At 36.5% G+C, this 14,030-nt stretch overlaps 1 protein-coding gene across 2 annotated transcripts in view; it reads left to right on the top strand.

Annotated features, from left to right (window-relative positions):
• UCHL3 (ubiquitin C-terminal hydrolase L3) overlaps nucleotides 1-14,030 on the top strand; it is a 40,301-nt gene that overhangs the window by 8,680 nt on the left and 17,591 nt on the right. For both annotated transcript variants that reach the window (XM_068425337.1, XM_068425338.1), the window contains exons 3-5: nucleotides 2,479-2,635; nucleotides 2,996-3,081; nucleotides 4,166-4,213. In XM_068425337.1, coding sequence (XP_068281438.1) covers nucleotides 2,479-2,635; nucleotides 2,996-3,081; nucleotides 4,166-4,213 — 291 coding nt within the window. The remainder of the gene's footprint in view (nucleotides 1-2,478; nucleotides 2,636-2,995; nucleotides 3,082-4,165; nucleotides 4,214-14,030) is intronic.

Genomic DNA, 14,030 nt, shown 5'->3' with positions numbered 1-14,030 from the left:
TTCTGTTACTTTTGAGGTGGTGTTTTCTGTGTGCTGTGGTTTCTGTCTGGCTGCTTGAGCTACAAGTCTGAGCTCCTTCTGTGACTGTCAGTTCTCTTTTGCCTCCCTGCCTCTGCAAACTTCCTTTCTTGGATCATGCTATGGGACCATCATCCCATGGGAAAGAAACAACCTTCCTCTTGTTCCAGAAGGTATATCGGATTTCATCCTGAAGAAGCGTATGACAAGCAGAACCAGAGAAACAGCATATGCTCTGTTGCATCGATCAATCAAATTTGACCACCAGCCAAATATCTGAGATTTTCTCCAGCATGTTAATCCTTCAGCAACACAAGGGACACAAGTGTTTCTATCAACTGTTTAGCCCGAGTGTGTGAAGGCTGAATCTTTCATGTGAAGTCCCAGTATTCTGAAGCTTTTGTTGTTCAGTGTGAACTCCACAAGACTATTGAGCATGATTTTGTCTTTCTGGAGTACTTTTCCCCTCCTCAGTCTCCCTTTCAATATGGCCTGTTATATTCTGCTTTTATTTAATTTACTATTTGTTTCTGTATCTTCACTGTGTCTACATTTATGAAAGTGTGTCTCAATTAATTTTGCTGCCTTTGTAAACATTTTTCTATCATGTCTTTGTTCTTCTGTCTAGAAGTTCCTTTCTTCCATGTTTCCTATATATCAATTTGCTTGAACTTGCTTTTAGGGCAAGATCATAAATCATAGAATTGTTTAGGTTGGAAAAGACCTTCAAGATCATAAAGTCCAACCATTAACCTAGCACTGCCAAGTCCACCACTAAACAGTATCCCTAAGCACCACACCTACACGTCTTTTAAATACCTCCATGAATGGTGTCTCCACCACTTCCCTGAGCAACCTGTTCCAATGTTTGATAACCCTTTCGGTGAAGAAATTTTTCTTAATATCCGATCTAAACCTCCCCTGGCACAACTTGAGGCTGTTTCCTCTTGTCATATCACTTGTTACTTGGGAGAAGAGATTGACACCCACAAGATACTCCTGTTAGCATACAGATAATCTTAGCATTATTGTCCAGTTTGAAGGTCAATGGCTTTCTTAGTCTGCATTGTAGGTTCTACGCAGAGTGAATACTGTGAGCTTTGGGCGTTTTGAGCATGGTCCAATGAGTGCATATCATGGGATAGCTCAGGTTAGGAGGGACCCCTTGAGGTGATCTGGTCTAACTGTTTCTCAAAATTGTATTTTCAGTATTCTCAACATTATACTTGTTTTTGCCATGGAGTTTATTTTGGTTGGCTGGGAGTAAATGGCAGCTATATTGTTTACCTTCTCTAATCTGAACTTTTGCTCGATTATGCTCTATGAAATTTTTTTCTCAATTGAGGCTATTTTTGTTAACTCGTAGATAAGTGGTGTCAAATTAAAATGGTTTGTAAATGCTTTTGCTATTGCTTAGAGGATTTGGAATATTCAGACAAGCTGCAAGTGTGGAATCATGGTGCTGGAAAAATTTGTTGTTTCTGTTTGTCACTGATGGTACATAGAGTCTGAGAGAAATTTCTTATGGGAAGAGTTCCTTGATAACACTCTGCATTCAAGCTTTATTTTTGTCATACTTGTATAAAAAGCCCACCTACTTCAATATTTTTTGGTCTGCAAAAGTAACTAGTAAAAGATGCAAAGGAGGAAGAAAGAACAGCACTGTCTGGAACATTTGCAGTTTTCTTTCATTCTTTTTCTGTTTGAGATGAAAATCTTAAAATGAAAAAAAAACCCAAACAACCAATAAAACCCAAACAAACAAAAAAACCCAAAAAACAACCCCCTCCAAAGAACAAACCACAACCAACAAAAAAACTCATAAAACCAACACACTCTTGCACAGTATAACAGATTTTAGTCGATTATGATCTTTACAAAACAAGTACTTTAGATTGTTCAATCAAACATTCTTTCTTTTACTACAGAAAATAAACATTCACTTTATGAATATGGCTTTTGAAAGGGCTGTTTTGAGGCCGTGAGCGTTATATAAATCTTATTTTATATTCCTGGAAAAAATGAAATGTAAAAATGGAACTTGTAAGACTGCTTCATGCTGATAAACACCCGAAGTATTATGGTTTGCTTGATAGCACTTTGAGACCTCTGTCCTTAAAAGCTTTTTGTTGGATTGAAGAGATGGTGACAGGTGCTCAGATCAAGGAAATATTTTGAACATTTTTGAAATTATGTTAGATAACACATATTTCAAAATTATGTTTCAAGTGTGACTGGTTTTTGGCTAGTGACAGTGCATTGGTTTAAGAAACAATATAGAGCTGTTCAGTTAAGTTTACATATACTTGTCGGGCCCCATGTGTTATGTGTTTCAAATTACAAGTTGAATTTTGGTTTTTATTAGTTACCTATTGCTTTTTTAAAATTTTTTTCAGTTGGATGATGTAGCCAGTATCTATTTGTACTATTTGTGGAATTTCTGGAACTTTTTCCTTCTAGTATGAAACCTTCAGAACAGAAGAAGAAGAGAGAATAAAAGCTAAGGGGCAAGATGTCAAATCATCAGTGTATTTCATGAAGCAGACCATTAACAATGCTTGTGGAACAATTGGACTAATTCATGCTATTGCAAACAACAGAGATAAAATGAACTTTGGTAAGTCTTGTTGGTTGGCTGGTTGGATGTTTTTAACTTAACTGTGGGAGGCATGGAGGGAAGGATACGTTTTGTACTATTTTCTCTGAATATACCCATTCCTAAAGGACAATCTCTATTCAAAGAGCATTTCTACCTATAATTATAAAAATAGTATTTCATACTAATCCACGAACTAAAGCACTTAAAAAGCTGCAAACTGCAGCAGGTGGCAATTCCTCTTGCAGTCAGCCTTTAGTGTCTTAAAAATACGATCTAATTATATCTGTAAAATTTTTGTTGGATGTAAGTATTATGTAAGCTTTGAATGAAGTTGGAGTTAAAGCATGACTCTAATTATGTCTTTTTCATTTTTTTAAGAAACTAATTCTTCACTGAAAAAGTTCCTAGAAGATTCATTATCTATGACTCCTGAAGAGAGGGCCAAATATCTAGAAACTTATGAAGTTTGTATCATTTGTTTTTACTTTTCTTTAAAATGGTATAGGAATTACTTGCATGATCAGGTGCTGTCCTTAGGACTTGATACAGTGAAGCACTCAAACTTGGGTTTCACATGTGGGCTTGTGATCAGTTGCTACAAAGAAAACCCTGCTTTGGTAGTTTATTCCTGCCTGCCCATAGCTCGGTCAGCAGAATGGATTTTGTCAATGTTCCTCATCCATATTAATTCACTGGCTTAGTATAAAATGACTTTGAAATGGATGAGAAATGTGTGCATAATCTTTTTTGTGGGTTCAGGATCCAGTTTAATGATCAATTTAAGCTGATCTGGGGCTATTGCTGAAAGGATGAGTCCTTTTGCTGCCTCCTTTCATTTGTGCCTTCTAGTCATCTTTCTTTGGCTCTAGCAGTTTGGTGCACACAAAGAGCTCATTTGGCTGAAATAAAATCTCCTTCCCCCACCACCCCAAACAATTAGATGAGGTAGCTGGTAGTGTGGTTAGCCAGATAGTGCTGTTTGAAAGGATGTGGCAGAAACATCTGGCCAGTGGTGGAAGGGGAGAACAGTGCTGTTGCTCCTGATGGTAATGATGATCCTCTCTCAAAATGAAAATCTTGATGATTTCCAAGTCTCAGTACAATTTAAGCTTATTGTGAAGCCCTCAGGAATAAGGGTGTTAACATGTAGCTGAGGGAAGTAGTAACAAACAGAAACAGTAAAGGTTCAATGACATTTTCTGTGGAAATGTTGGACACAAGATGTCTGATCAGAGCTTCTATCTGAAGTATTTTGTCTGCTCGAGAAGTGATACATAACAAAAACACTTGCCTGTAGTGTTTTCTGTGTGTAAAAGTTCCATTACAAACTGTTAGGTATTTGATTTGAATTGACTGTGATGAAACTGAAATATTGGTCTTCTGAGATCCTTGGAAGTGGAGATTATTTGTTTATTTTTTTATTTATTTATTACAAGCACTGAACAAAAATAGTTACTTCTAAGGCATTTGATAAAATGAAGAGCATACAGGGATTCTTAAAACACTGAAGGTCTCTCATTTAAAGTCTGAAATATGTTTTACTTTTAGGCTATTCGTGTCACTCATGAATCCAGTGCCCATGAAGGTCAGACTGAGGTATTCATTTTTAAAAAAAGTCTTTGTTGATAACTACTTTGTGTTGAATATAATTGAAATGAAAACAATCATATATTAAACGTTTACAGTGGAATGGAGATGATTGCTTGTTTTGCAGTAGTGTGTCATTAGTGAAAAATCAGGGCACAAAATCCAGTGGCATTGGTGGAGGGGAAACCAAATTTGAAGCTGGTTTGGGTTTTTTTTAGTCCTGTTTTTTTGGGGGTTTTTTAAGCTTTTCTATAACATGGATGATCTTTTCAGCTTCATTTCAGAGTAAAACAGCCAGTAATAGTATTTTTAATGAAAGTTGAGGTTTTGATGTTGCAAATTTCTTGGTAAGACTGTAAGATCTGTAGTACTCATACAAGTGGAACAAACATTCTTTACGAGAGTCTGAAAAGTTTTATTTCAGGAAAAGGAATAGTACAGTACTTGGTTTGCATTATGTATGTGCTGTTTGTATACAAATACTAATTCAGATAAATCCTCACTAATACATGTATTTATAAGCTTTTATCCCCCAACAGATTGGGTGATATAAAAAAGAATCACCCAACCCCAAACCCAACAAAAAAAAACTTAAAATAAACATAAACTTAACATTCAACATTTTTCTGCTTCAGTCATACTAAGGCAGTTTTCCATCTTTCCAGTTCAGATTTCAGTATCTGTTCATAAAAAGAAAATTTATTAGATCGTTGCTAGCACTGCTTTGTTTGACAAAGAGAGGAACCCTCCTTTGTTTGGCCGTGACTCCAGTGGCTCATCCGCATTCTTTTTTTTGAAGTACAATATGTGAAGTTTTCTTTCTTCTTATGGCTTGTGCAGTGTCTTCTAAACAATGCAGGAGAAAGCAAAGCAGTCCTTTCTGCTCCCCCTTACCCCACCATCTGGAAATGAAAATTAAGAGAATTGTTTTAACCATTTCTATTATAGATACTCAACGTCCTTTGTGATGTTTTCTTTTTTAAAAAACCCACCACTCTTTCTTCTTATCTCTTTCTCTAAATTAATCAAGGTTCTATATTTCAAGAAGAAACATCAGAGCAAATTCATATTTCTCTTCCTTTTCTAAGTGAGAGACTCCAAAAAATCTGGTCCGTTTTCTTTACGAGTCCTTTTCTAGATATTCTTGGCAAGCTCAGTAAGCGAGAGGCTATGGAGATTATTCCCACAAGTTGCTGATGACTGCATCTTTTCCTAAGATCCTTGTGAAAGAGAAAAACTTCTTTAGTTGTTTTGATATACTGTGACATTCATCCAGGGAATGGATTATCTATGCATTCTTCTGGCAGGAATTATGGAATGATTGGGAAAGAAAATGCAAGGGCTATATAGTTCCTGAGAGTCTTCGTAAAGATTCGGGAAGCATCTGAGTGAGATGGAATCTCCTAATAAGGGACAGGTAACTTCTTGAACTTCCACAAATTAATTTGTTTCCTGATCAGGATAACCACAATACAAAAGATTAATAATTGTATGGAAAGATGAAGACTTTTTTTCCGTAATGAAAATGTACAAGATTGTCTTAGCAACCAAGTCTAAACACAGATATTGAATAGGTAGTTTCCTTGCCAAATATTTATTGTTCCATTTTGGATAACTGAATCTGGAAGTAACTCAATATGGATATTCCTTAGACTTGTAAAACAACCTTTTCCTGTCCTGTTTCCAAAGTTGAAATAGTGTAATGTCTGAATACATTTCCCAGGACCGTTTTTTCAGAATAGTTCTGATCCATCAACCAAGGAGTGAAAAAATAAACAAGTTATCTTACTGAAACATCTAATTGCCTAAAAATCCTGTCCTACCATAGTATAGTTAAATTGGCAGCAAGGCCTCCCCTTTCATCTGTACAGGAGGAATTGCTTTACTTTAAAGTACAATTCTTTTTAAGCAAAACAAAATCTGAAACATGAATATGCTGAAAAGTGTAACTGAGGGTTTGGAGTGAGTTCATCTCCTAGTCTTTTTCCTTCCAATGGTACATTTTAAATGTTGCTGTATACCTCTTCACATAGTGGTCGAGGGACTGATGAACAGCATGCCCTGGAAGATGCTGAAGTTAGCATATGCAGGTCATACAAGGATGTTGACTTGTCCTGCAGGGTAAGTTGATAATTTCTAGCACCTCTGCAGCAAGAGACAAGAGAATCCCATTCCTTCTGCATATCCGTTATTGTTATGAGTACTTTCCTGAGAACTTAAACTTCCTTTCAGAGCACTGGAAAGGAATGTGTTTGCCTTCCTATGACTGTTGGGTTTTTGGTCTTGCCCCACCCCCTCCCTGAACAGCAAGGGCATTTTGCTTAGAAACCCTTCCTTTGAATAAAGTGGCTTATGCAGTTGCTCAGTAATAGTAAGTGCTGTAGCTTTGCGAGCAAAAAGTCCTTTCCAGGTCTACAGAATTTAAGAAAACGTGTAAGTCTGCTCTTTTAGGATGATTAACTTGGCTTGCGTGCTTCTAAGAATAGCCTGCACTGTGGGTAGTTCTGTCCCTTAGATAAGTATTGCACACTGCTGTCCACTCAAATTCTTCTGAAAATGTTGCTTAAGCTCAACTGTGTTAGACAGAATAACTTCCAAAAGTGGGATAAATGGCAGTTGGCCTTGCTGATTTGGTTAAGAAACTATGTAACTGTTCTCAAGATGTTGTTCTTTCCCTCCCCTGTGCAAAACACACCACCACACCATAGATCAGTATTATGGGATAAAAGTAAAATTTTCTGGTATCTTGAGATGTGGAAGGTTTAAAAATAGCAAAGAACACAGACAGGTTCTCTTCTGATAGTATTCTTTGCGGGGGGGCTCTGATTTCTCAGATCTTTGAGGATCCAGCCTTTAATGCTTATAAGAAAAGCCTTTATTTATTGATTGCTCCTTGATAGTCTTGCTACACCATCTCAGTGGTTACTTGATTTTTATAATATGCAAGTGGATTTTCCGCTTTTGTTTCTGTTCTGTGTATGTGGGTATTTCAAACCTTGAAATAAAGCAAGTCTATCCAGAAATAAAAGGTTTGTTTCTGGTTTTTAAAAAAAGGTATCTGACAAGATATTACTTGTGTAACTTTAATATTAGTGGACTGCTAGAGTCTACATTCCAGTTAGTGATTGCTAGAAGAGAAGAATTAAGGTGGTCACTTTGCTTCTGGGATTTATCTTTAATGTGTGATCTATTTAGATGAAGACATTAAGATGAATTGCTAAGCAAATGGATTGAAGCTGAGAGCTACAGTGTTGTGCCTTGATGGGTGCTTTAACAGGCTTCTCAAGTTTGATAGCTGTGATTAATTTGCCTAGTTTCAAATGGAGGGGAAAAAAAAAAGGCTGTGTTCCTAGCCATTTTATGTAACTTTTAGTATTCTGTTTGAAACTTTTACAGGCCATTTATAGATTGGATTAGAACTGAGTATTTTGGGGAGGTTTTTTGTATTAAAATATGTGAGGTTTTTCATGAAGCTTACTGAATTTTCATTAAACGACTTAAATATTTTCTTAAAAATAGAGGGGTTTTTGTTCTTTCAAAGAGATTAATTTTTAAGAACAGATAAGCAGTTTTCTTTTTTGCTAATTCATTTCAGATTTGCAAATTAAAAGCATTTTAAATTTGGTCTTATCCTTCAGGCAAGGTTTTGGACCAGGTTTGATTCAAGTTCTGTGTTAAGACTCCTGGATTCTGTGGCTCCATGGCTTACTTTTTTTTTGCTGCAGTAAAGCAAATAGACAAAGCAGTCCTATGGGTACTTCTCTGTGTAAAAAAAAAAAAATGTAGGACTGTTTAAAATTACTTTAGTAGCAAGCAGTAAGATCTAGGTGTAATTCCACACAAGAAGCGTGGTGTTGGTTTTAGGGGTTTCAATGCTGGTTTGATTCTCGTCCCATGTTCCAGTACCATAATGAGGGCAATTAATGTAAGACTCTTGTAACAGTCTTTCTGTAAAACTTTATGCTACTGAAGCTCACACTTTCTCAAGTGACAGGTATTTCATATCCAAAGCTGACAAAAAAAGGATCTAGGTCTTTCCAATAAAGCTTCATGGATCCAGCTCACTCTCCTCTCTTCGTGGTAGCTCCTGAAAGGCAGCTATTGCTGAGACTAGAATAGTTGTCAGCTACTCAAGATCCTCTTTATTCTTTTGTGAGTCTTCTGCTGAGCATATCCTTTTGTTTATAATATCTAGGATGTCTGAAGATGTGGAAAATATAACCTGCTTCTTTGCAGAACTGCACGCACTTTTAAGCTGGTCCTTATATTGTCACTTCATACTGAGCAGTGTTTGAGTATTTCCGTTTGTTTTGCCTTTTTTTTCCATTTTGTTCTTCCTGTGCCTCCTTCAGCAGTTCTTGAACAGCTGAAACCCTGTACTACCATACATCTTAACATTTCTGATACCCTCTTATAAAAACAAAACAAAACAAAACCCAAAAAAACACAACCCTTCACAAATATTAAAAACACAATATAGTTTGTGGATGCTAGAGCATCTGCATTAGCTGTCTAATCTACAGTGATCATTAATTAAGAAGATATGGCAAAATCTGAGGGAGGAAAATTAGCAAAGAGCACTGATTAGGTTTAGGTTCATCTCTAAATTTTTTGTCTTACTATCTTGGGTTGCTTTCTTGCAAAACAATCATAGTAACTATTTTCAAGTAACAGATCAGAAAATCCGAGGGGAGAATTTTTTGAAAACAGGAAAACGTGTCATTACATGAGAGAGACTTCAAGGTCTAGAGTCTTTTGCAGAGCAAATAGCTCTTTTGAATTTGGAGTTGGGGAAGAAACTTATTTTGTATCCTACCTACTCATTTTCATTAATAATAAAAAGTTACTCTATAGTTTTCTGAGAGAGTAGGAAAGGAGGAAAATGCGAAGGCACACTTGTTATAGAAATGGAACAGTCAAAATTGTTTAACTCAATTAAACAATGATATGTTATGATAGCTTGAGGGAGTTATTCCAGGTAGAAAATATTATCTGTACTGATTTTTGAAATAAATGACCTTTTTAATATGTGAATATAATAACGTGAGTAGCAAGATATTTTTGTTCTGCTCTTGTATTACTGACATCCATATCCACTGCTTTGCAACTATGCTTCATTACAGCTCAATTCTACAGTAAGGAAAATGGCAAGCTATAGCATATAAAGTACTTCTGAAAAGATTAATTGGCCTTTAGTCAAGGAATTAGATCTAGAGAATAATCTTTATTCAATTCCTGCATTTCTAAAGGCTTTGACATGCTTAACTCTTGTTCAAATACTACTCTGGTAATAGTATCTGATAAAAGTTTTTAGCCAGCTGCGTGTGTCTGTGGCTGTTGAAATAATTCTGGATTGACAGATTACCTACAATATCTTCTGTATTCCATCAGCTTCCCAAACAGCTTCCTGAAACAGCTTGTCCTATAGCCTTGTAGGAGCTAATGCTGGCACAGAGGTGTTAGAAACACACTCCTGGGAAGAGAGGAGAATGCTTAGCAGACTAGACTTAGGTCAGCTTTTGCTGCTGTGGACAGCAAATACTCAAATAGTTGTGTTGTTAAGTAATTGACAGGCTGTTTGTACAACATCAGGGTATCACTAACTGCTGACACATGGCTTTCCATATCACTTTTTGTTATAAAGTTCAAATGATAGAGTGAACTTTTTATTATGTCTTGCGGTACTTGTGGCATATGGAACCACTTGTGTGTTTGAGGTTGAAATTTTTTTGGACAAGGGAGTTTTAGCATGGTTTATGCATTACTGCTTAGCAGAATGTGATTTGTGGTCTTTGGGAAGTTTACTTCTTTAAATGTTATTACACCATAGCTCAAAATAATGTTTCAATCAAGCAACCAAATGCAAGTGAAATGGCCACTTGAAAAACCTGTGTTAGATATTGGCTAGAGAATAATAAAAGCTTTTGATTTTGTTCATGGCCTAAATTCTTAGCAGAAAATTAGGAGCTCTCACATTCCTGGTTTTTCTTTCCTCTTCCTTAGAGGTTATTGAGAATGTTTGACTAAATGAAGTTTAACGTACAGTGTTTTAGTTATTAGTTATTATGGAAGAGAGAAGGAAACAGAACTGGAATATAAAATATATCAGCTATTTTGGGGAACACAGAACATAGTGCCTTTGGTTCTGTAACTCCTCCTGTTTGGGGTTTTGGTTTTTTTTTTTAGTACACTTTATACATCTATTTACCAACTGACAGCTTTGGCAACTAGAACTATATCTTGGGCTAAATGAGGCTCAGAACTGAGCAGACTGAGGTGCTGCATCTGGGCTACCACTTCAAATGAAAACAACATTCTTGCACCTCATTAGACCTCTATCAAAGATATTGATGGAGGAAAAATCAGCCTTTGAAAATCAAAATTTGTGTTTGACTCTCAGTATAAAAGTTACAAGAACTGGTCTCAGATGTTCACAAAAAAATGAAATACTGGTGCACACCAGTATGTTTACTGAGATATACTTTTTATTCACAAGTATGATCAGGAATATTTTTAACATGGATTGAAGTTGGCAGCCACTAAAAAAGCTACCACAGCTTGATTTCTTCCTTAACTCAAACCATAACTGCAAACTGTAGTCTGTAAACTTGTTTAGTGTGCCTTGAGAACTATAATCTTGCTTGGAATGTGCTAAGTTAGACTTTGATCACAGTAACAGTCGTTAACATTGGCAAGAACTAAGTAGAGTCAATGCACTCTGTTCTCAACTGCTATAAAACTTGAACTTTCAAAGATCTCTCGTTCCCTGGGGCATTACAATTTATTGTTAGAGAAAAAAACATAAAGGAGCTTCCCTTTCACTCCTGCCAAGAACATATGGTGGGATTTTTTTCTTAAATAGCCCATATTCCTCAGTGTTTCTTCTGAATAATCCATAGTCTTGTAAAGAAACATTTGCATCTTGGGAGAATATAAAATCAATTATATAACTGTTTCTAAGATGATTTTTGTTTAGCTTAGCATTACGGAACAAGCATGTAATCTCTCCTGTAAAGGCAATGAAGTTGCCTAAAAATGTTAGCTATAGCTTTTTCTCTTTCACAGCCCATGCAGTAGAAGTGTAAAAATGAGCTTACTAGAATCATGTGAAATGTTTTGGAAATTATACTTGGTTACTCTTTGACTCAATGCATTGCCTTTTTATTTAACGTGTCAGTGTTTCAGACATGCATCAATCTGATTTCTATACTTCATTGAGCAAATAACTAATAAGATATTAATACAGTATTGCTCTGAATTGTTATTCTGGGTCTTATGCTTAACTGTAAAATCTGTATGAAGGAACACTGATTCCTAGGATGCAACACAACTATAGAGGATATTCGCACCCATAAAGCAGCCCATGAATTTAAATTACAAGTATATAAGGAATAAATAACAAGTGAAAGTAACAAAATGTTTCTACAGTTTTGCATCCAACATCTCTACCAACCAACTGCCATAAGTTGTGGGGGTTTTTTTGGTGGGGTGGTTTTGTGGTTTGTTTTTTTTTTTTTTGGCATCTCTCTGATCCATAACGCTTCCAGTGCTGTTCTTGCAGTATCTGTGTAAGAGACAGTAAACAGCAGGCTCTAACCATGTGTTTGCTCACTGGCATTATTTTAGCAAGCTGATCATCAGGTGGTGGTTGGGTTCACGCTCAACCTCTTTCCCTTAGGCAGAAGAGAAACTGATTTGTGTCTCTTTTTTTTTTTTTTTTTTCTTTTTCCTTTATCCAGCCACTAATTTAGGGGGAAAAAATTATAAGAACTTACAATCCTTAAGACTGCCAACATTTTACCAATATGGCTGAAGCTAGACAGTGGGCTAAAACTACTCAGAGAATTGATGTTGCATCAGCTGACTTTGCTCAAGGAAGCACTCTAAAAATATGGTAATTGGGTGTACAACAATGCTGTTCAATTTATTTAAGAAAAAAATGTTGCAGAGGAAAAACTATTTGAAAAAAACCTGGTTAAGTTAGGTTTTGCAGAGCTCCCTAACCTTTGGAATTTTCTTTTTTGTAATTCCACTCATTTTTGATCACAGAAGTCGCCATTGTGATAATCTAGCTTGACTTTTGCCTAACATAGGCCATAGAACTTAAATTTAGGTCTTCAGAGAGAGATAAATTATCACTAATTTTGGAAATATTTTTTGGGGTGCTCTGATCTCACCATTTTTCTCATCTTTAAGCTCGATCTTTACCCATGTCTAGCAAAATAATACTCTCAGGATACTGTCCATTCTTAATCATGGATTAAACTGACATGGAGAATACTGTAAAGATTTTCTTTTTACCAGGTGCAGAAACACTAATTAAACTTACTGGTGCAGAAGTTGATCAGCTAGCAGATGTAGCCCAATTCAGTTAAAAAAACTGTAGTCTCAGTTTCGATACATATTAATGCTGATAATTGTAATGTTGACAAACAAGTAGGTCTGTGAGGAGTGGGGTTTATGAACCTTAACTTCCTAAGAATTTGCATGTTCTGCAGGCTTTTGTTGCATGTAAGGAAGCTCTACTTAGGAACAAAGCTTTTTTTGCAGTTGAATATTCTTGATGTCTCTCATTTGTATGAATTCTGTGGTATACTGTTAGAGATGAGCTCATGAAGCAGCTTCTGCCTCTGTTGAATGCTTCCTTTGTCAGGCTGCTCTTCCCTGTCTACGTGCTTCTTATAAAAGCTTGAAGGAACTTAATGTCTCTCAAGATTCCATCATCACCACCAAAACAGGCTTGAAATGCTGTTAAAAGATTTAACACTTGTGAAGGAAGGAGGAGGAAGAGGATTTTTTCAGACAGTGTGATGCATAGATTTAATTTGCACCTGAAAAACCCACTAAGGATAATGACTTCTAAGGAAGAAAAAACGCTATTACACTTTGAACTGTAATACAGACCCTTTAAAACATTGTATTTAATTCAATAATGAGCAATTACTTAAGCAAAACAAAAAAAGCCTCAAAAGGTGGTGGGGAAAAATGATAGATATTAAGTACATCCTCTATGAATATAATCTTAAAGCTATAATAACTCTTATATTCCCCATTTGGCTGGAAAAGTTGCACTTTTTATTGTCACTTCAACCTTCCCTCATCTCTACTACAGGGCTTACTGTATGGGAACTGTATAATGAGGCCACAAACACTTAATTTGTTGGGAGGAGTTACTTCACACTAATGGACCAGCTCAGCTGAGCAGATGATGAACACGTGGCCAGGGCCTCTGATCCCAGAGCTGTGCTTATGAAACAAAGACCAGGACTAAAAGTGTTGTATCTCCTGTTTCCCAAGTTTCCAGTGACGTTGGTATGCAGTTAAAGCTCGATTGATCTCTGTTCCAGGGCAACTAGCATTTCTTTCTACACAGTGACACAACCTCAAAATGGGCGAAAGAAGAAAGCCCCAGTCCCAGCATAGTTTGTCATCTGATAGTTAGGGAAGCCTCCTTAGAGGAAGGTGGCATGGGCTTGAACTTTCCACTGAGAGGGTGCCCTGAACTTGAACTTCCAGATAGATGAATTTTTATAACCACTAGCAAGTTAATCAGCAATAAATATTTCTTCTTAGAAAGAAATGGTCGTGCAATACCAGATGCCACTTTGTCCTGTCAGGTCTTCAATGCATTAGACATGGACTGAGATACTTTGCTGGATTGGGTTCCCCAAACACGATGAGCAGACCGATCCCTGTTTCTAGAACCTGGCGGGTTTGGGCATGAGCCAAGACAACTCAGCACTACCTTCTGCACTTTTAGTTATGTGCAAAAGCACAGCTCTTGGTGCCTGATGAACTTTTACAGTTGTTTCCTTTAGATCTTAGA

Source organism: Nyctibius grandis, chromosome 2, assembly GCF_013368605.1.
Source record: "Nyctibius grandis isolate bNycGra1 chromosome 2, bNycGra1.pri, whole genome shotgun sequence".
Classification (NCBI taxonomy): Eukaryota; Metazoa; Chordata; class Aves; order Nyctibiiformes; family Nyctibiidae; genus Nyctibius; species Nyctibius grandis.
This window is presented reverse-complemented; position numbering and strand designations above follow the sequence as displayed.